The following is a 21,762-nucleotide window of genomic DNA, read 5'->3' as shown; positions in this document are numbered from 1 at the left end:
AAGTTTGGTCAGACTTACATTATCCAGGTCCTTACGCAGTGCAATCTTGCTGGTCACTAGCTCATGGGCAAGGTCATCATTTTCTTGCTCCAACCTCATGTTAGCTTCTTGGAGGCGCCTGTTTTCCCGCTGGGAGGTGAGGAGATATGAACACACAAATGGCATAAAGGAAAAGTTTCTTACAACTTGTTCTGGGAAAACCACTAAAACATTTTGTGAATAAAAATTCATTTCTGGGGGTCCTGTCAGATATCTGCCTTATCCTGGAATGATTCCTAAGAACAAGAACCACTTCCCTTTTCCAATTTTCTACTTCCAGAAAGAAATAATTAAGTGACGTTGGTCAAGCAGCTGTTTATTATTACTTAACTATGAGAGGAAGGTCAGGGGATTCTAAGATTCAGAGCTATTGGCTGTTTCCTTTGCTTTGCTAAATAGATACTTGAAAGCTTAATCTGAAACCTAAACCTAGAAACAGCGAACTCTGGAAACAATTTTAGTTGTGATTTGAAAGACAAACCAGGCACAATTTTATAAAATGAATTACAAGGCATAGCAACTGGACTGGATTTTACAGTGAATTCCTTGGGACAATACCTCAAATCGTTCAATGGGGTCTTCCTGCTGGGCTTGCTGCTCCCTCATAGTATGATATTCTTTTTCATACTTTTTCAACTTCTTCTGGCTAATCTGTGAGAGATCAAAGGATAAATATACAGACACATCAGAAAATAACATATGCACATAGTTCTTGCAAAAAAAAGATATGGAAATTCTTGTGAAGTGGGAACTCAATTCAAGTCCACAATTAGACATAGCAGCCAAAATGCTAACATGATCTTAAGCTGTAACTATCAAAGTGTAGTGTCCAGAACAAAGAAAATGAGAGTCCTACTCTCCTCTGTCCAGGCCAAATCACATCTGGAATATTATGTTCAATTCTTTTGGGTGCTTTATTTTGGCAGGGGCATTGACAAACTGTAGTAGGTCCAGGGGAAGGTAACTAGGACAGTAGGACATTTGGAGTCTATGCCATAAGAAAATTCGTTGAAAGATGTGGGGATATTTGCCTTGGAGTCAGTCAACATGTCAACAAACATTTATTAAGCTCTTACTATGGGCCAGGACTGGAGAAAGAAATGGCAAACTACTCCGGCATTTTTACCAAGAAAACCTCACGGATGGTGTGGTCCATGTGGTCATGAAGAGTCAGGCATGACTGAACGACTGAACAACAACATGGGCCAGATACTCCACCAACGCTGGAGATACAAAGGCAAAAAAGAGTCCTTGTCTCAAGGAGTTGACATTCTAATGAAGATAACAACATGCAAATGTTTGCCTATGGCCAAGATACACATAGGGTAAATTGGATGACTAGTATTAAGGGAGCCTAGGAAAGGCTTCTTGCAGAAGCGAGGCTTTTAACTGGGACTTACGGGATGTAGAGGTATGGAGGGAGAGAATACTAGGCAAGAGGCACACCCAGCGAAAAGCCACAAAGCTGGAAAATGGAGTGCAGTGTGCAAGGAATAGCAAGGAGTCCAGCATCATTGTATCACACAATGTGGAGGGGGTTAGAGGGATAAGGTGAAAAGAGACTGGAAAGGTGGGAAAGGAACAGGTTATGGAGAGCTTCCAAAGCCAAACAGAAGATTTTAAATGTGTGATCCTGGAGGCAATAATGAGTCACTGGAGTTTAGTGAATGGAGGAGAAAGGGGGACGGCGGGGAGAAGAGCGGCTAACATGGTCAGATGTGACCTTTAGCAGGTTCACTTGGGCAGCTAAGTGGAGGATGGACTGGAATGGGGAGAGACTTGAAGCAGGAAGATCAACCAGAAGGCTACTGCAATAGTCCAGATGTGAGGCGATAAGAAAACTTAGGACAATGTGTGATGACTGTTTTCAAGTATCTGAAGAGCTGTCACTTGCTTGGCTTGTCTCCAGAGGGCTGAACTAGGAGCAATGGGTACAAGTTTTAGAGGGCAAATTCTGGATCACCATAATAAGAGATCAACAATGAGAGCTTTCCCAAAGTGGAAGGGACGCTGCAGGACGTTCCACAATACTGACTCAAGGTTGTCACGTAGAGGCTGGATGACCACTTGTTAGATATGCTGGACACTACGTTCACGTCCCAACTTGAGACTGTGTGATATTCAGGTGCAAATGGAAGATGAATTTTGGCCAGCCTAGGAATCCTCCTATAAAAATGCTTATTGCTGTTGTTTTTTTAATTTGGAGGAGATGACATCAGGATGATTGTATAAGCAAGAGTCTGAGTATTCTGACCTACTAAGTGTAATTAAATGTAGGGTTTCCACTTTCATTTTAAAAGGAGTTGGTTTACTTCATGAGATTTCTTTCCTGACACTTTTGCTTTAACCATAATAACTTCAACCAACCCTGTAAGACATATATACCCTCTGGGTATGCCACCTCCACTTTGAATCCTATCCCTTTTTGTGTTATAGGAGTTGGCTGTTTTCATATACCTCTCCTCCCTTCTCCACTACATTTAACCTCTCCACTGGCTGCTTCCATTGTGCTATCAAAGACATATCATTATCTCCTAGCTTTAAGTAAATGTAGAAAAACTTCAACATAACTCTTTTTTTTTCTGTTTTGCTTCTTCCAAGTAGGCAGCATGATACCTTAGCTAAGGTGCTGGATTTGAATCCTTGTTACCTGCGTGTCACTCCATATGTCTTTTCTTCTAACTCTGTGATTCTCTAACCCATGGCCTATATTCATTCCCTTTAATTCTTTATTGACTTTAACAGAAATAAGTTCAGATAGGGGTTGGTTTTGGGGAAAAGATAATGAATTCTGTTTTGGACATGTTGGGTTTGAGATATCTATGGGACATTCTGTCTGCAAAGTCCAACACTGGTGAAGTGTGTTGGAGTCATATGCATAGAGAAGATAGTTAAACTTATGAGAGCTGGTGGAGCCATCAAATCAAAGTACAGAGAAGGGAACCCTGGGAACACCCAGTTAGGGAACGGCCAACGCAAAGGCATGTGGTGGGTGAAACAATCTTTGATTGCCTCTTCAAAATACTACTACCTTTCTTTGAATTTCTATGTTAATTACATATCATAAAACTTAGCACTTGATTTGCTGTCATAAATCATTCCATGATTCATGTCTATTCAATCTTTTTTCCACCCAGCGGATATTTGATTTGGACATAGTGAGGTGTGGTGTAATGGAATGAACTTTTGACTTGGAGCTGAGAGTCTTTGGGTTGGAGTCCTTGCCCTGCTAGGAACTATCCTTGACACTTTATTGCTAGGAGCCTCAATTTCTTCATCTGTTAAATGGATATAATACCTGGATTATCTATCTCACAAGACTATCATAGGAAAATTGCTTTGTCAATGGTATAGTGCTACAGAAATGTGAAATGGTGCCACAGGGTGGTAACGTTCTACATACTCCTCTCACCCAGTGCTGCTGCTACTATCTAGACCTGCCTCAATTAGAACTTCTATTAATGGAGTCTTGGATTCTGCCCAAGCAGTGTCAGCCAAGAAAAGAACATTGCTTTGGTTCTAGGCTGTAGGAAGACACCCATTAAACACTTCTGGGGAGGCCACAAAGCTTAAGGCATAGGTCAGCTTTAAACCCTGATCTACTGTGGTTTAAGGCCAATGGCTGAGTATTTATTGAATTTCTAAGTGATACCCAGAGAAAGCACCTATGTAAAGCACTTGTATAGTTGGTAAATGGATAAACAATCCTAACAGATCAATATGGAGGAATGGAAAATAAATGCAAACAAATTAGAACTGTGGCCAGAACACAATTCTTGCTGTAGCTTGCTATTAGTCTTGCAAGATGATGGCATGTGGGGGGAAAACCAGGGATAAGGCTCCCCCTAGTGAGAAGCATGCAGCAATGAATTCACCACATGACCTAGATTCCTTAGCTTCCAGATCTAAAACTGAAGAATTACAAAATCTCAGAGCTGCATGGTTATTTCTGACTTTCAAATTTTACCTATGACTTCCTACAACATTCCAGACAAGTATATGGCCTCTCCTTGAAGACCTCTGGTGATGGGGAACTCACTACCTCAGAGAGGTACTTGTTTCACTTTTTAATATCTTTGATTGTTAGAAAGTTTTAGTTAACATGAGCCAAAACTGGTAACTTCCATCACTGGTCCTAGTTCTGTGCCCTAATACCTCAGAACCCATGAAACAACACTACTCTTTAAGACCCATCTAACTTAAGTCAGTGAGAACTTCCCATTTTCAATACTGAGATACATAAAATGGGTCCCTATAATCTGCCAAAGGTTACCCACCTTTTCTCATGATTTTTCCTAATTATACCTCTAAAGAGACTACTAACCAAAACAGTAACTAAAAAATGGCATTTCTCAAAAGAATTACATCTTTCTTCCCGCCCCCCCCCCCATTCTTCTCTCTTTGAAAAGGAATTAAGGAGACTGTAACATGACTTGTCAGGCTCCTCTATATTAAAGCTAAGACCACACTTGTTCCACTGGCCGGCAGACTTTTGATTCTGAGTCAGTCCTGGGGGTCTGCAGATTAGACCTGAAAACAGTTATAGTTCTTCACCATGACAGTACGATCCCAGTGAAATGGAAAGTCAATAAGATGGTCAGGTATAAACAGCAAATACTAATAATTCATTTTTCATTTTTCCTGATTAACCTTTTGGATTTCAGAAACCAGATCCCTAAAACAGGCCTCTTGCTGACAGTCACTTGTGAGATTTATCTTAAACGGAGAAGGTTCTGGGAAAGGACACCATAGGAGTTTAATTGTGCTTTGTGAATGGATAAGGATGGAAGAGAGTCCAAAGATGTTACTCATAACAGTAAAAACACATTAGGCAGTTTGGTGGGGCAATGGACAGAGCACTGGCCTTGGAGTCAGGAAGACCTGAGTTCCAATCCAGCCTCAAGTACTTATTAGCTGTGTGACCCTCAGCAAACGATTCAGCCTTTTGGCCTCTGTTTTCTCTTCTATAAAACGAAGGTAAGAGTATTTGCCTCCCAGGGTTTTTGTGAGGCCGCAGTGAGATGTTATTTGCCAAGGGCTTTGTAAACCCTAAAGTGTTATATAAATGCCATTATTACTATTACTGTTGTTCTTTCTCCTTTCTCTCTCCCTTCTTCCCTGCCATGTCCATCTGATCCTGAAGGTAGGTGGCCTTTAGACTGCATCAGTAAAAGCCTGGGGCAGGTAGGTGACACAGTGGATAACGCCAGGACTAGACTCCTCTTCCTGAGTTCAGATCTGGCCTCAGACACTTGCTAGGTGTGGGACCCTGGGCAAGTCACTTCACCCTGTTTGCCTCAGTTTCCTCATCTGTAAAATAAACTGCAGAAGGAAATGGCAAACCACCCTAGTATCTTTATCGAGGAAATTCCAAATGGGGTCATGAAGAATCAGACATGATTGAAATGAAACGACAACAATAAAAGCCTATGTAGACAATGGAGGTAAGGAGTCATAATGGCCACCGCCCTGGTCAGAATCCATCTGCAGTATTATGTGCAGTTTAAGAATTACATTTTCAGAGGGACAATGTCAAGCTAGAGTACATCTGGAGGAAGGCATATGGTTTGGTGAGAGGACCGGATTTAGAGAATAACAATGGACAAGCTAATAATAAAGATTATATTTACACAGCACTTTGATGTTTACAAAGTGATGTATATACATTACCTTATTTAAACCCCATCAAAAAGATAATGTGAGACAAATACTAAAAGTATCATCTACATTTTACATATGAAACTGGCTGTTTTGCTCCTGGTCACAAAGGTTATAAATAACAGAGGTAGAATTAAAAAAACTGGATTTCTCCTGACTCGAGGGCTTTTTCCAGCATGCTGCATCCCTGGAAGGATTTTTAAACTTGGAAGGGAGCTTAGAGATCAACTAATGCCCTTTATTTTTTTTTAAATGAGTAAACTGAGGCCTAGAGAAGCGTGAAGTGTACAAGGACACGTAGGTAAAGAAGTGGCAGTCCTGACAAGTCACAATGGGACAACTGTCAGGCTGAAGGACTGTTCTGTCAGGCACCACTGGGCAGAAATGTGAGTACCACATGGAGTTATTCCTAACAGAAAAGGGCTTCCTCAGGAGGCAGGCTAGATGACCACTTAGCTGGAGGGGTAAAGATGAGCTATGTTCTATGGCTCATAAGGATCAAGGGATTTTGGAATGCTCTCATGTACCTGGCTGACTTTCTCCCTCTCTTAGAAGCTCACCCTCCTCCCTCCTCTCTTATGCACTTGTGATGTTTTGTAATGCATCTGTTGTGTCCTTGTCTTCCTGATTCCCAAAAAACTCATTACTGTAGTTCTTTAAGGGCTAAAATCATGTCTAATTTCTATCTGTAGTCAATCTACTGCCCTGAATGGAGCAGGTGTTAAGTGATCATCTGCGCAAGAAAGACTGATTCCTTCTGTCAGAAACTGAAACACTGATATCTCACACACACATCCTCCTTTATACTTGATTAAATTTGACATCAAGCTTTTTTCTGCTCAAAAGTACATATGCATAAAAAGAAAAAGATTTCTTGTGACAGGACAGGATTTGTACCGTAGAGCAAATGCATGACATACTCCATTCTAACGAGAGAAAAAGACAGGGGTGGTAGGTACATACCAGTTTAGGATTTTGGCAGCCAGCATGTGTTTGCTCCAGACTACCTCTGTGGTTATCTTCTTGTTAGTTTCTTTCAGGTGTGACTTATAAAAACTCTGTACATGCCTATGTCCTATCAATTACCCCCTTCATGCTCACAATGGAAAAAATCAAGCCAGGACTAGTCAGATTACTCCTGGGGAAAGAACTAGACCTGGACTCAGGAGTCCTGGATTCAAAAACTTACCAGCTGTTTGACTCTTGACATGTCATACAACTATTCTAAGCCTCAGTTTCCTTATCTATTAAAAGGAGTTAATAATACTTGTACTACGTACTTTACAGACTTTCCATGGAGAATGAATTTTGTAAGCCTCTTAAATGTTATCATCATATTTACTTGTGGCAAAATAAATATTGTATTTAATTTGAGTTTGGTATATTTAATGGTGTGATAATTGTGATTTTTTTGAAATATTCTGCTTAAAGACTTCAATATGAAATCACTCAGGTTTAGTGGTTCTAATGGCCATAAATATATCAACAATGACAGAGAGCCTGTGCATTTTCACTGTCCTGACTCATCCTGACCTTTTATGAAACATGTAAATGATCATGGCTCTTGACTGGGTGAGGCTCCCACTGCATGCTAACACCTAATCCTGGGGTCCCTGATTATCAACTGAAGCCCTAACCCAGTTTCTGGTCCCATTCAGGAAACTCCTCTAGCTGAGCCTGGTATTGATAAGTTACCCAGAGAATTTCCGTATCACTTCTTGGTCTGATTAGGAATGCCCCTTCCTCTGTCTGGCATCATTTACCTGTTTTCAAACAAGCTCATCTTTAAGATATAAACCTTTCCTGCTGAGACTCCACTGCAAATGTATACTCCCATTGAGATCTTTACCACAATACATGTCTCCCTGCCTCACAGGAGTGATACTGGCCTTGTGTATATTGCTAAATCTTTGCTGTATTGCTATGTAGTATGTATACTTGTCTGATTGCTGTGCCACAGAGTAGCATTGCTCATCCTTGTACTAGTTTACAGAGTACCAAATTTCCTATAAATCCCTGAACTCAGGTCTTTGCTCTGACCCGAGCTGTGAGACCAAATATGGCAAACAGTTAGTTACTAAGAAAACTTTACATTCAAGGTCTTCCAAGATTTGCCCCCAACTTAATTTTTCAAATTTTTTCCCTCAGATTCCTTCTCTTCATTTACCCTGGGCTCCAGCCAAATAAGACAACTTGCTGTACTTCAAATGTGCCCCTCAGTTTCTAGTCTTCTTGTCTCTGTGTATGATATTCACAGGATTATAGATGCAGAGTTCAGAGGGATCACAGAAGTGCTCCGCAATGTGAGGAGTGGAATGCTTCTCCAAGCTGACCTTGACAGTAAAGTAGCAGATCTGGGATTTGAATATTCTGACTCCAAATCCAGCTATCCCATTAAACCAGGCTAACTCTTTCCGTTGTCTTAGAAGCAATACGCTTAGTACTTAAGGATTTAAAAAATGTAAGGTGAAGAATTTGGAGTTTATTCAAGAGATAAAAGAAAGTCATTTGATGTTTTTGAGTAACCACTAAATTTACTATTCTTGGATATTAAACACAATATTTATTCTGCCACATGTAAGTAAAGCATCATGTCAAGAATACTGAATTAGAGTAAGGGATTTGGGGCTGGTTTTACTGGTTTTTACCTATGTGATTTTGGGTAAGAATGAGGTCTAACCTTTCCGGACTTTGGCTTTCTCATTTGTAACATGGGGGCTTAGATTAGATGTTTAAGCCCCTTCCAGGTTTAAATTCTATGATCCCAGGATAAGTAAGTGTGGGGAATAACTTACTGCTTCAGGGTTTTGGGGAGTCAAATGGCAAAATAGAAATTATCAGACATTTTTACTACAAGTATTTTAGTGATACAATAAAGATGTGAAATTACAACTTCCATTCTCTCTCTCCCAAGTACCCTGGGAATGCTGCAGTTTTCTTCTGAGAGGCAACATGGAATAGTATAGGGGAAAGAAAGACCTGTTGAGGTCTATCAATTGCCAGCTGTGTGGTTTTGGGCCAGCCATTTAATTTTGCTGAACCTCAATTTCCTCATCTGTGAACTGGGGGATACTATACTATTACTTGTAGAACTGTGCCTAATGTACACATTTGTTGTAAGAATCACATAAGAAAATTCATTTAAAGGGCTTTTTAACCATAAAGCACTATATAAATTTAAGCAATTATTACATAATAATTATGATGACAACAACTAGCACTTTATAAGAAGTCTGCCAGTGCAATTCCAGTCACTTGAGAATAATCCAACCAGGACAAGCATGATTCCTTAAACCAAATTTTTCTATCAAGAGACAATGACCTGTAGGGGCATGGAGTATGGGAAATCAAATGATTGCCTACAGTAGCCTAAAAATTTTTGGTATTAAATGTAGCTAATAAAGATGTCTCATTGCCACAATTAACAAATAAGAATGGTTTACATTTTTGCCTTGCTTTCAGAACAATACTGTGAGCAAGGTAGTAAAAGTAAAAAGTCTCTATTTTAGAGGGTTCTCATCAGGGAAAATGGCTTGCCTATAGTCACATAACCAGTGAGTGAAAGTGGCAGAAAGAAGGCTTTCACTCTAAGACTAGAGTTTAATCCACCACACCATACCATGTCCCTAAAAATTTGAAGATCTAATCTTTTTACATGAAATCTCACTCAGTGATTTCCATCATACTGCTTTCCTCCCATCTGTCTGACCGCTTATTCTCAGGCCCCTCTCCCCTCAACACGGGTGTCCTGTCTCACAAGGCTTTGCCCAGGGTCCACTTCTTTCTCTAAATATATGTAGAGATGCAGCTTCAGTTTCTCCTGAACTGCCCCTGCATTACCAGCTGCCTGTTGGACATCTCTCAGGTGTTCAATCAGTACCTCAAATTCCACGTCTCATCTTCTCCCTACACCTGCTCTTCCTTCTGTTGATAGTATTACTCTTTCCCAGTAACTCAGACTCATCCTTAACTGCTCTTCCTCCCTCATTTCTCACCAGTAAGTGGTCAATGCCAATGATTTTTTGCCTATATCTCTCACATCCTTTCTTTTCTGTCTCTCTACATGGCTACCACCTTAGGCCTTCATTATCACCAGACACAACTACTGTGATAGCTTCCTAATGGGTTTTCCTGCTTCGAGTTTCTCCCTTCTCCAAAGCATCCTCTATACAAGTCACTCCCAGGCTCAAAAAGCATCAATGGCTCCTCACCGTTTAAAGGATAAAATATAAAACCCTCAATCTGGCATTTCATATTCTTGCAATCTGGCTCCCACTTGCCTTTCCATTCTTATTTCACACAACTCCCATTATTAAATCTATATTCTAGATAACCTGCACTAGTTATTCTCCAAACTCAACAGGACACCTTCCTCTGTATATTTGCGTGAGCTCTTCCCCATGTTTAGTATGTACTTCATCTTCATCTTTAAGGCCCAGTTCAGAAGCTACCTCCCTCCATGACCTCTTCCCATCCTCCATTTTTCTGAAATCATACTGATATTCACGTTGTATCCCCTACCTCTCCAAGGGCAGGGAATGTTTCCTCTTTTTTTTAGTCTATGTATCCCTAGTGTGTAGGATATTGCTTCACATATAGGAGGTATTGAATAAATATTTACTGAATCAAATTTGTTGAATTTTGTAATAGAAATCAGTTTCACAGAGAATCCTAAAATTTGACACTGTCTCAGTGAAAGCTGCAAGCTGAAATATAGTTCACCTGACATTTTCCCCATTCACACAATAACTCTTTCAAAACAAGAAGTAACTCTAAGTCATATGCCTTCACTTACTTGCCTTAACCCAGGTCTAACCCATACACCTGAGTCAAGCTTGCCTACCATGGATTAAATCCAAATCTAACAACAGTGATGTGGGACATCTTCTATTTGGATTCTTCCTGGAAACTAAGACTATCAAAGGGTTTCAAGTTAATGGGAATTCAAAAGGGGCTAATGTATGCAGCTATACTGATTTCTCTTCAGAGAGGTAGAAAAGGAGGGCATTTTAAGCCATGCTGCTTGATCCTTCTCCTGTCCATGAATTCTCATAAACAACCTGTTTGTACTATTCCTGGTATACATCTATTTTCTATTACATTATTGACATACTTATCTTACTCTTCCCCAACTAGATTTTAAGGTTAGGGAACATTTTCATTTTCCATTGACTGCTCCCCAATAGTCAGCATGGAGTACAACCCTGAAGAGGTGCTCAATAAATGTTTGATGAAGACTGGATATGGAACCCTTCTATGCCATATCTGCAAAATAGGTATAGTAGTTGTTTGCACAGACATGTTGTGAAAACTGAGTAAGTTAAGAATGTGAAAACAATCTGAAAATCATTAAAGTGTTACACAAATGTAAGAGACGAATAGACGACTTGTTGGTCAGAACCTCTGGGCTTCAGTTTTCTCATCTGTCAAAAAATGAGGGCACTGAATAAGACACACTCTACGGATCCCTTCCAGCTCTAAAGCCTATGATCCCATTATTATAGATTCAGTAACAACGCGCTCTCTTGGAAGATTCACAGACTTCTATCAAGACATTTAGGTGAAACCTAGCAGAGGAAAGGGAAGGAAAGCTTAAAATGTGTAAGTACTTTTTACCTTCATATTGCAAGCCAATTCCATCAGCTTTTTTGCATTTTCTTCAGAGCGATACCGCTTAGGAAGCTGAACCCGAAAGAACTTCAAAGCCCCTTCAAAGTCTGTCAGCAGCAGGTCATCTTTGGAGGTCTGCAAAAAGAAAGCGAGAAAACACATACAAACATAGAAACATTTGCTACGAAAATGCATAAGCAATATCTGAATAAACCTAAAGACAGTGACTACACTACTGCCTTCCCCTCTTCATATCTTTGCTTGAGCAATCATTCCCTAAGCCTGGAATGTCCTTTCTCCTTAGCTATCAAATCCCTACCCATCCCTCAAAGCTTAACTCAAATGCTACTTTGCCTATGAAGCCTCTTGGCTCCTGATGCCACCCAAACTCCTTCTGCCGTGCCTCCCCTCATCCAAATGCACTTGTTTTTATACCTATCTAATGCAACAAACATATATCATAGTTATCTGTGTCATATCTCTCTACTATACCATAAGATTTATGAGGCAAATCTCGTATTCTTCTAGTACCAAGTACAAGGGTTTGCACTGAGTATATACTTAATAAATGTTTGTCAAAAAAGGTATCTTCAAGTCTTTCTAAGAACCTTTTCTTTCCATCTGGGGCATTGCAGCACCAACATGCGGAATCACTGACATAATAGTAGGGCGTGGCTGTTTAAGTTTACTTTAAGATAAGACTATGTAGTGTACAAAACATGGGTGAAATAAAAGTTTGTCAGAAAACCTTACCTTTAATAAACCAAGGGCAACGTTAAAAATAACACTTATTCCCTAAAGAAGAGGGACAAAATGAACAATTTTAATACTTGAGTCTGGTTATCCTATTTGCTTCATAAAAACTTAATTTGATGTTTGAAAAAGTGATCTCCAACATCCTCTCCTCTCTAAATCCTAGGAACCATTAACTAAACCAGAGAACAGAATCTTTGGGGAAAGGATAGGTTCAATGCTCTGTGCTGACAATCCATTTGAACTGTTGCCATCTCATGTTTTCCTGAGAAAGGATGCCTCTTATACCACTCTCACATGATTCCCTAAGGCTAATTTCCTAAATGGAACTACATGATTCAAAATAGAAATTTTATAGACTCTATTTGTTATGTTGTGAAGTACGTTAAAACTTACTGATATCTTGCAAAGACTTTAATGCTTTGTTCAAACAACCCTTTCTTATCCCCATGAGCTGAAATCATAGAACCTCTGGGGTGGAGGAGCTCTCTGAGGTTCTCTAGCATCCAACCCACACCTGAAGAGAAATCCCCTCTACAACATCCCTGACAAGTGGCCAGTTATTCTCTGCTGAATGACCTTCAAGACTGGGAAAGCTACTGAACTGCCTCTCCATAACTTCTCCCCATTGTTCTTTGTTTTGTCCTGTGGGGCAAGGCAGAGTAAGGGCTTAGTGGAAGTGGTCTTTAGTGTACTGTCTTCTCTCAGGAAACATGAAACAAGTTTTTGGCTCCTAATGTAATAGCCAGAATTTACCGTGATTGTTGGTGTTATCTGGCATTTTGTCACAAGGGAGGACTCATTATGAGGATTCATTATTTGGCCAGGACCATGATATGAAAATAAGATATTAAAAAATCAGGAAACTAAAAACCAAAATTTCCATAACTGTTACCAGTTTTTATAAAGCCTTTTCCTGCCAAAAGTTCTTTTAGGTGAATATGATCCTGATGTTACAGAGTAGCAAACAGACCATCAGACTTTTGTAGGAGTAAGGGAACTTAGAATTCATCTGTATATTTTAAAGATGAGGAAACTGAGATCAAGAGGAAGAAAGTGACTCACCCAAGAAGCACAAAGCTACTGTTAGAGCTAAGATTGAAATTCAAATCTTTTCATTATAAATTTACTGGTCATTCCAGGATACCACATAGCCTTTCAATCAGATCCATGTGGTGGTTAAGAAACCACTTTGTTTAAGGCCTACATGTGTACAAACCTTCCTCTTTTCTCCTCTTTCCTTATAATAGTATTCTTTTCTACACCTACCTTTCCACCTGAATGGCTTTGTCCCACTCCCTCTCTGAGTATAACGGGAAACTGACAAATTTATGTGGATCACTGAGTAAGAGAGACTAGGAAATTCCTTTGACTTTGCTTGCGTTGTTCCCTATACCAAGAACACCTTCTGCCATTCTCTTCACTTTGCTGATATCCAACCTATCTTTCAAGGCTCCTTTATGAAACTTTTACTGATCCCACCATCTGGAAAGGACTTCTCCCTCATCTGAACTCATAACGCTCTTACACATTTACATATTCTAATTTACATTTCATTTATTTAGGAACATCTCAATTTCTACCCCTTCAGACACTAGATTGTAAATTCCTTGATGATAAAAAATGTCTCATTTTCTTTATCATCCCCTGGGATCTAGCAGAGTCCAAAGCAGAAGTCAGTGTACTGTAGTGGAAAGAAGCACTAGACTAGGGAGTCTGGGTCTTGGGAGTTTTGGCTTTTTCTATGTGATCTCAGGCAAAACATGCACCATTAGCCTAGAGCTCCCTCTTCTCCCCTCCTCACCCCACCTTACTCAAATATCTTCCCTCATTATCTTCTTCTTCATCTGTGTCATATGAGGAGATGGCCCTTCTTCTTGCCAAGGCAAACTCCTCTACTCTTAGCCTTTAATCCATTCTATTCTGTCATCTCCAGCAGATTGCTTCCTCTATCATCTTCACACTATCACTAAACTTCACTCTCTTCCTGTCTACTGGTTGTTTTCCTAAAACACAGCTATTAGGCTGCTTCCCGGTCTATAAACACACTTCTGTCTCCACCATCCTTAAAAACCCCTCACTTGGTTCGATCATCCTATTGTTAGCATCCCACTGCTAATCATTGTCCTATATCTCTCCTCCTTTTCATGGCCAAACTCCTTGGAAAAGTTACCAATAATAAGTGCCTCCCCTCCCTCTTTGTCCTTCCCCTCTCATCCATCCCTTCCCTTTCCCAACTGATTCTAAATCTTCAACAGTCAGGTTTCTAGCCTCATCATTCAACTAAAACCCACTCTCTCTAAAGTTACCAATGATCCCTTCACGGCCAAATCCAATGGCCTTTTCTTCTCTTTTCCCTCTAAACTATTTCATCTGGTGATCTCATTAGCTCCCATGGATTAAATTATAATCTCAATGTCAGTGTTTCTCAGATTTACTCATTCATTCCAAAATTCTCTCCTCCTCCCCAATCCTGTATCACCTTTTTTCCTGTTGGCCATCTCAAACTGGATCTTAAACTCAAAAGTGTCCAAAAGAGAACTAACTCCAAACCCTCCCTTCTGAATTTCCCTTTCACCCCTGTTTGTAACCTAGGTGTCATCCTCACCAACTCCTGACTTGCATTTGTTCCACATATCAAATCTGTTGCCAAGTCCTTCAAAACTTCTCTTGAATACACCCCTTTCTCACCTCTGATACAGCTACCAGCCTGGTGAAGGCCTTTGACACCTCATACCTACATCCTGCAAGAGCCTCTTAGTTGGTCTCCTTGTGTTCAGTCTCCAGTCTCTCTCTGTCCAGTTCATCTTCCATTTAGATATCAAAATGATCTTCCTAAAGCCTAGCTCATGTGACTCAGCTAGTCAATAAACACCAGTGGTTCCCTCATCTTCTACCCAGCTGATGTGCCTGGTTTTCACCCGTGTCTCTAGTAACTCTTCTGTTACTCTGAAACTTACTCCTCATTACTCCCTGGCCCTGAGAACCCTCCCTCCCTCTGACTAGAAGGGTGGAGGGTAGATAGTGGAGATCCTCCCAGACCCTCTGTTTAAGGAGGTGGCCCAGTGCAGAAAGTTTATCATTCTTCATAGCTGCAGGTCAACATGCACCTTACTGGTTACTCCCCATTTTTTAGGGGCTATGTTCCCTCATTAGATTATGAGATCCTCAAAGGCATGGGCTGTCTTTTGCCTTTGTACCTTCACTAATTAACACAGTGCCTGGCATATACACTAGTGCTTAATAAATGTTTATTGAATGGTTCCCTATCACCTCTAGGATCAAATATAAAATCTTGTTTAAGTTTTAAAGCTCTTCACAACCATGCTCCCTCCTACCTTTATGCTCTACTCACTTCCACATACTCTGATTCAGTGACATTCTTTCTGTTCCCTGTACACAACACTCTATGCCCCAAGCTCACGCCTTTTCACTAGCTATTCCCTACATCTGCACCACTTTCCCTCCTTTTCTCTACCTCCTAGCTTCCTTGTCTTCCTTCAAGGGCCACTTAAAATCCATCTTCTGCAGCTTTTCCTGGTCACGCTAGGGAAGCCAGTGCCTTTCCTCTGGTATTATCTCCAATATACCCCGTATATTTGCTTGTACATAATTGTTTACATGTTGTCTCCTCCAGACCATGAGTTCCTTGAGAGTACGTTTCGGTTTTGCCTTTCTCTATATTCCCAGGATTTGTAGTCACAGGGTTGTGTAAGCCCCTTGAAGCAGACTGTTTTTGCCTTTCTTTCTGTCCCCAACGATTAGCACAGGCCCTGGTGCATGGTAAGCATTCAGACTCTCTGACTTCTCTTCCCTGGGCCTTAGTTTTAGCATCTGTAAAATGAGGGAGTTGGACAAAATGGTATATAAGATCCCTTTCACTAAGATTCCTATGATCTTATACATTTTTTTTATCTCCCCTACTGGATTTATTCCAAGCACATCTTACTCATTTCTGTCTGCTCCACAGCCTTTCTCAATATGGGGCCTAGGACAGTGCACTGTATGTGGCCCTGGCAGGAAGGTGGAGAGGGAGCACTGGCAGACTTAGCCCTGGTTTAAGATGTTAGTTCTGCAAATACTAACTTAGAGATCTTAGACAAGTCACACAATTACAGAATATCTGAACTGGAAGAGATCAGCTAGTCTAATCTCTAAGAATTTTGGAGCTTATAGAAATAAAGTGATTTTTCTTAAGGTTATTTGTAAAATGGGGATATTTGGCACAGGGGAATTATAATGCTACACCTCAATTTGCCAGCTCTGAATAACAGTTAGGAAGAAGATAACCATGTTTGAAATGGTGAGAAGACGACTGAAAAACACAGGCAAAGTTGGGTGGTCACTGATACGTACCTCACACAATAGCAGGTCAATTATATGGAAGACCATGTAGAGAGGGAATTTCGCAGTGAAGAGTGTAAGAAACCACTGGGAAGCATACATATGTGCTTCAAGGCTTATATCCAAGAAGTGGTTGTACAGGTCGGGAATGTATTCCTGAAATGGCAAACTAATTAGTTTTTGGGATAAATGTAGCTGTTGTCTCACACTCTGAACACTCTGAAATCTTCCAGGAAGAAGACAATAAAGTCACATACTTGTGAGAGTTCTCTGTCTTTTTTTTTCCCTTCAAAGCAGCAAGAGCAATCACTGAGAAGAAAATATAGCATCTGGAATTCAATTGGAGCTAAGCCAATTCTCTTACTATTCAATTTATGAACCTGCTCTAAACAAAAAGAAAGAATCCCTCCCAAATAATGACAAATACTTGAGAAATTAATTTTCCCTACCAGGTTAGAATATATTTGGAAAAGCTGGTCTTATTTCTAGTATAAGAACCATAAGAAAAAGCAAAGAACTCTGTGAACAACATTTCTTGATTGATTTTGTTGTGATAAAGTACTCTGAACATCATTTGACCTTTGGGATGTTTATGAAAAAGAACATCAGGGTCATACCTTATTAACTAACTTTTGTACCATTAGCATGCAGAAAAGCTACTAAAAGAAAAAATAACTTCATGTGGATGTGAATGTCAAAATTAAAATCCTCTCATGGCTCTTCCCCCCACCCAAATTATAGAAACTTAAGAGCTAGAAGGACCCTATAGGTCATTCAGTCCAACTCCTAAGTGTCTCATAAAAAAGTGATTATCCTCTGACAGAAAACATTTAGGGATGAGGCACTCACTATAAATAAATGCAGCTCATTTCATTGTTCGATATCTCTAGTAATCTGCAAGTTTAAGCCTTATATTGTGCCCTTCTGTAACTTCCAATTGTTGTTTCTAGTTCTGTTCTCTGAGTTCAGGAAGTTTTCCTTTTCATTCACCCTTTTACAGTCAGGACTGCCTGCTATCTGTACAACACGGGGATCTGTAGAGCATGGGCTCCAGTCCCTTTCAGATCCTGGCTGCTCTCCTCTGGATTTGCTCTGGACTGAGTATTACACTGTAGGCACCATGTGGTCTGCCTGGGAAAAAGCACAGCAGCATTATCATTTCTAAAATGCAGTCTGACCCTGTACCTGCATGAGGCGCTCCAACTGGTAAAACTTGCAGTGCAAATCTTCAAAGTTTTGCTTGAAAAGTTCCCTGAGTCCATAGTCAAACATGATTTTGACCAGAACACTGAAAGCCTGTTCCTCAGGCATCTATTAAAGAAAAGATAAACAAGAAAACAGATTTTGCAGCAGTTTTTCTTCTTTCCAATATATGAAGCTCATGCCTCCAGGTCCTCATCTGGATGGCAGGATGCAGAGAGGCAGACAACAACAAAGATCTGCATTTACATTTCCCATCTTGTGTCAGATCTGACAAGAGAAAACAAGCGTCTCTTCTTTAAACTCAGGCAAAGAGGCAACATTAAACCCCAATGCTGTGAACAGCTAGCAATATTTTGTTAATTCTATGTTTTTTCTGTTCATCTGTTTGAATGAGGTTAAGACACGGAGAGCAGAATTTGTCATTTTAAAACTAATCAACTCAAAAGAATACCAGGGCAGAAAGGGACTTTATATTTTCCATTTAAATTCACATCTTCCATTTTATGGAGGGGGAACTGAGGTCCAGAAAACAGAACTGACTTGCTTAAGGCATATTCTACAGAGATTTAAAGAACTAAACAGGGACAGCTAAGTGGTACAGTGACTAGAGCACTGACCCTGGAGTCAGGAGGCCCTGAGGTCAAATCGAATCTCAGACACTTGACACAAGCTGTGTGACCCTGGGCAAGTCACTTAACCCCAACTGCCTCACCAAAAAACCAAAAATCTAAAAAGAACAAAACAATAGCAAAATTGGAACTAGAACCTCAGTCTCTGGATTCCTGATCTAGTATTTTTCCTTTTATGCTGAGCTGTCCCTCATCACATTAGGCATCTCATCCACTGAAGTTTCCTTACTGTCAAAAATGTTAACTCTCCTCTCCACTGAGCAGAAAAGACATAACTACGTAGAAATTACTTGCCTTACTAATGAATGACAATTAGACTGTAATTAAACTCCTACAAAAATCTCACTTGACTTTTTTTTATAAATGTCAACATTTATGTATATACTCCAGAATGTGAAGGAAAAATACTTGCCTGTGAACCTGGCAAAATACCTAGTTGTTGTTGTTTTAAAGCACTAGAAATTTTACATTTAGGACTCCATATTATTGCAGTATCAATCTCTCAAAAAAAGGGGGGAAGGTAGCAGAAGATGAATAAGGAAAATATTGGAAATATGTTCAAGAAGGGTTAGGTAAAGTAATACCTAAAAGACTTCTATTGGATTATTATGTGGAGTGTATATTTAGAGGGCACATCTATCCTTTATAAAGGGCCCACACTGTTACACAAAGTCTAATGATGTTAATAACAATAGTTCACACTTACATGGTTCTTCACATTTTAAAAAACACATAAAAACCCCCAAACAATCTTGAGAGATAGACTGGGGAAACGTATTCTCTCCTTTTAGCAGATGAGAAAACTAAGAATTAGAGTAGAAACATTTTGACTTGGACATTTTCAAATGGCTACCAAGTGGGAAAGGAGAAACTTGAACCCAGATCTCTAGACTTTAAGTCTAGTGCTCTTTCTACGGTACCCTGCTCCTCATAAACTAGGGTTGGAGACAGATGCCTGACCTAGTATGATATTTCTATGTGAATCACTGATCATTCAACAAACACTTATTAAACATCTATACTGCGTGCACTGTTCTTGGCATGAATGGGAGGAGGTTCAAAGCTTAGATAAGACAAACTCCCTAAGCTCAGAGAGCCATTGTGAAACACACAATATAGAATGCTTTGTGAAAATCAAATGAGGATCCAGCAGGTGCTTTTATTACAGAGGAACAGAATGATGGGCTATATGAGGTAAAGCAGGAAGGCTGATATGGAGGATCAGGGAAGAGTTTCTGGAGAGGCGGGATGTGAGAAGGATAAGAATTCCAAAGGCAGAGGAAGGTGATATACTCTGCCTCAATAAACTCAGGATTGGCAACATTTTAAGTGATGACACTGCAAGAGAGCTGCCAGCCTCCATACAGCCAACATGGCAAGCACCAGCAACTTTCCAGAGATTTCAATAATTGCAGCCCATGAATTATGGTGAGGGAGCTAACTATGCACCTGTTTCATAAAGGGCCCATGATTACTGTTATGAGGCCCAATGCTAAGAACAAATCAATCAAGATAATCTTATGAAATCTGATGACAAATGTAAAGCTGGGAAGGGCAGGAAAGAATACAAGACTGGGAGTCAGATGAGCTGAATTTGAATCCTGGCTCTTGCTACTTCTGAGCTGTATGTGACCCTGGACAAGTCACTCCTTCTCTTTCAGCCTCAGTTACCTCTTTTGTAAAGTGAAGAGTTGGGATTATATGAGCTCTAAGGATCCTTCTAGTTCTAAATGTTATGTCCTTGCCATTTCCTGTGGCTATCACTCTTCTTTCCCTTTTTAAGTGCCAGAGGCTCACAGTCATAAAGACAGGGTTCAAACAGATTTCCTGGCTGCCTTCCCTTTGTAGTGCTCACAAAGTTCCCCTTGCCTACATAGAAGTGATTATGTAAGTGAATTTTATGGAGAACTTTACCGACAGTGGTATGAAACAGATACCGTCCACTTCTGCCAAATTCAAGACAAAATCACCTAGAAGTACAAAACCAGACTAAGTTTATTAGGGTGCACTGTGTCTGCTAAATTCAGTCTGCCATTCAAGGCCCTATGAAATCTGGTGCCTCTCTACTTTTTCAGCTTCATCCAACACTACTCTCCATCACATAGGTGACAATCTGGGGTGCTTTCTATACCACGCACACATCAAACCCTCTCCTATGTTCTTAGTCATGCCATTCCATGCCTAGAGTATACTTCCCAACTCTCCTAAATCTGTGCCTTTCGAAGTCCTACTCATCTTTCAAGCCCCAGATCAAACATTTCTTCTTGCAGGAAGTCTTTCCTTGTGTTCCCAGTCAGAAATGATTTATCTTTGCAAGGTATTTTATACCTTTCTTATGCTTTTATCATACCATATTTTGTATTACAATTAATGGTTAGTTTTGGTCATCAGGGTATCATAATAGCTAATATTTATATAGTACTTACCGTGCACCAGAAACTGTGCTAAGGGCTTGACAATCAGTATCACATTTGGTCTTGATAACAATCCTAGGAGGCAGGTGCTATTATTATCTCTACTTTACAAAAGAAGAAATGGAAGCCAAGAAGAGTAAAGCGACTTACTTAGGGTTACACAGCTAGTGTCTGAGGCTGAATCTGAACTCAGAGCTTCTCAATGCTGGGCCTGGCTCTCTATCCACTGAGCCTGTATCTATCCACCTCACCACATCTATTTTCTCACTCCTGTTAGATTGTAAGTTCCATAAGATCAGAAGGCTTAGCTACCTTTGCATCTCTTCCTGGACTTTAAATGAGTTATTAAATAATCAGTACTTAATAAATGGTTGTGAATGAATGCGCTGTGTGTTGGAATGGAGAATCACTCTGGTCACCTACATGCAGAAGTAACACAGCAGCAAGGAACGACTGGCCCTGGCAGTAGCCGATCTCTTCATCATATACAGAATAGGCCTGGAAAAAGAACACAGATTTTAATATGCCAAATCACCCACATATCAAGGAAAGCAACCGGACCTGCCTGTGAGCAAAGCAGCTGGCTGAAGAGAATGGGCAGCAGGGGAAGGACACAAAGTGTCAGTCAGAGCTGGGAGGACCCTGAGATGTTGTGCAATCCAATAACATTATTTTACAGATGAGGAAATTCAGTCTAGTCAAAGGAAAAGATTCCTCACAAAAGGATCACAGCTAATTAGATCTAGCATGGACCATAGCCCTATTCCTGCCCAGTTCACTAAGAGCCAATGAGTATCAAACATCACGCACCAGAGATAGAGAAGCTTGGTAAAGCTGATTTAGTTTTCTTCCTCTGAGTGGCGGGAGGGGCACAGCCATACCTAAGACTCCCATAGTAATACATTTTTTGATGAGAGTGATTTTTCTGAAAACATCATATTTGAAGGTTTGACTGGCTGTCACTCTTTCCTACCCATCTTCTCAGATCCTTTTCTTCTAAAGTACATAGACACCCAGCATTTCTCAGGGTTCACTCTTTGGCTTTTTTGGCCTTTTCAGCTACTTTTCAAGGCTTTATTAATTTTTTTTTTGAGTTTTCATGTCAGCTCTGG

At 40.2% G+C, this 21,762-nt stretch overlaps 1 protein-coding gene across 3 annotated transcripts in view; it reads right to left on the bottom strand.

Annotated features, from left to right (window-relative positions):
* RABGAP1 (RAB GTPase activating protein 1) overlaps positions 1-21,762 on the bottom strand; it is a 217,344-nt gene that overhangs the window by 16,531 nt on the left and 179,051 nt on the right. For all 3 annotated transcript variants that reach the window (XM_036748848.1, XM_036748847.1, XM_036748849.1), the window contains 7 exons: positions 21,074-21,148; positions 17,590-17,715; positions 16,417-16,560; positions 12,061-12,102; positions 11,314-11,442; positions 598-690; positions 19-129 (listed from right to left, as the gene is read on the bottom strand). In XM_036748848.1, the coding sequence (XP_036604743.1) occupies positions 19-129; positions 598-690; positions 11,314-11,442; positions 12,061-12,102; positions 16,417-16,560; positions 17,590-17,715; positions 21,074-21,148 (720 nt within the window). The remainder of the gene's footprint in view (positions 1-18; positions 130-597; positions 691-11,313; positions 11,443-12,060; positions 12,103-16,416; positions 16,561-17,589; positions 17,716-21,073; positions 21,149-21,762) is intronic.

The sequence above is a fragment of the Trichosurus vulpecula genome, chromosome 3 (genome assembly GCF_011100635.1).
Source record: "Trichosurus vulpecula isolate mTriVul1 chromosome 3, mTriVul1.pri, whole genome shotgun sequence".
Taxonomy (NCBI): domain Eukaryota; kingdom Metazoa; phylum Chordata; class Mammalia; order Diprotodontia; family Phalangeridae; genus Trichosurus; species Trichosurus vulpecula.
Note: the sequence above shows the minus strand (reverse complement) of the source record. Positions and strands in the feature narration are given on the sequence as shown.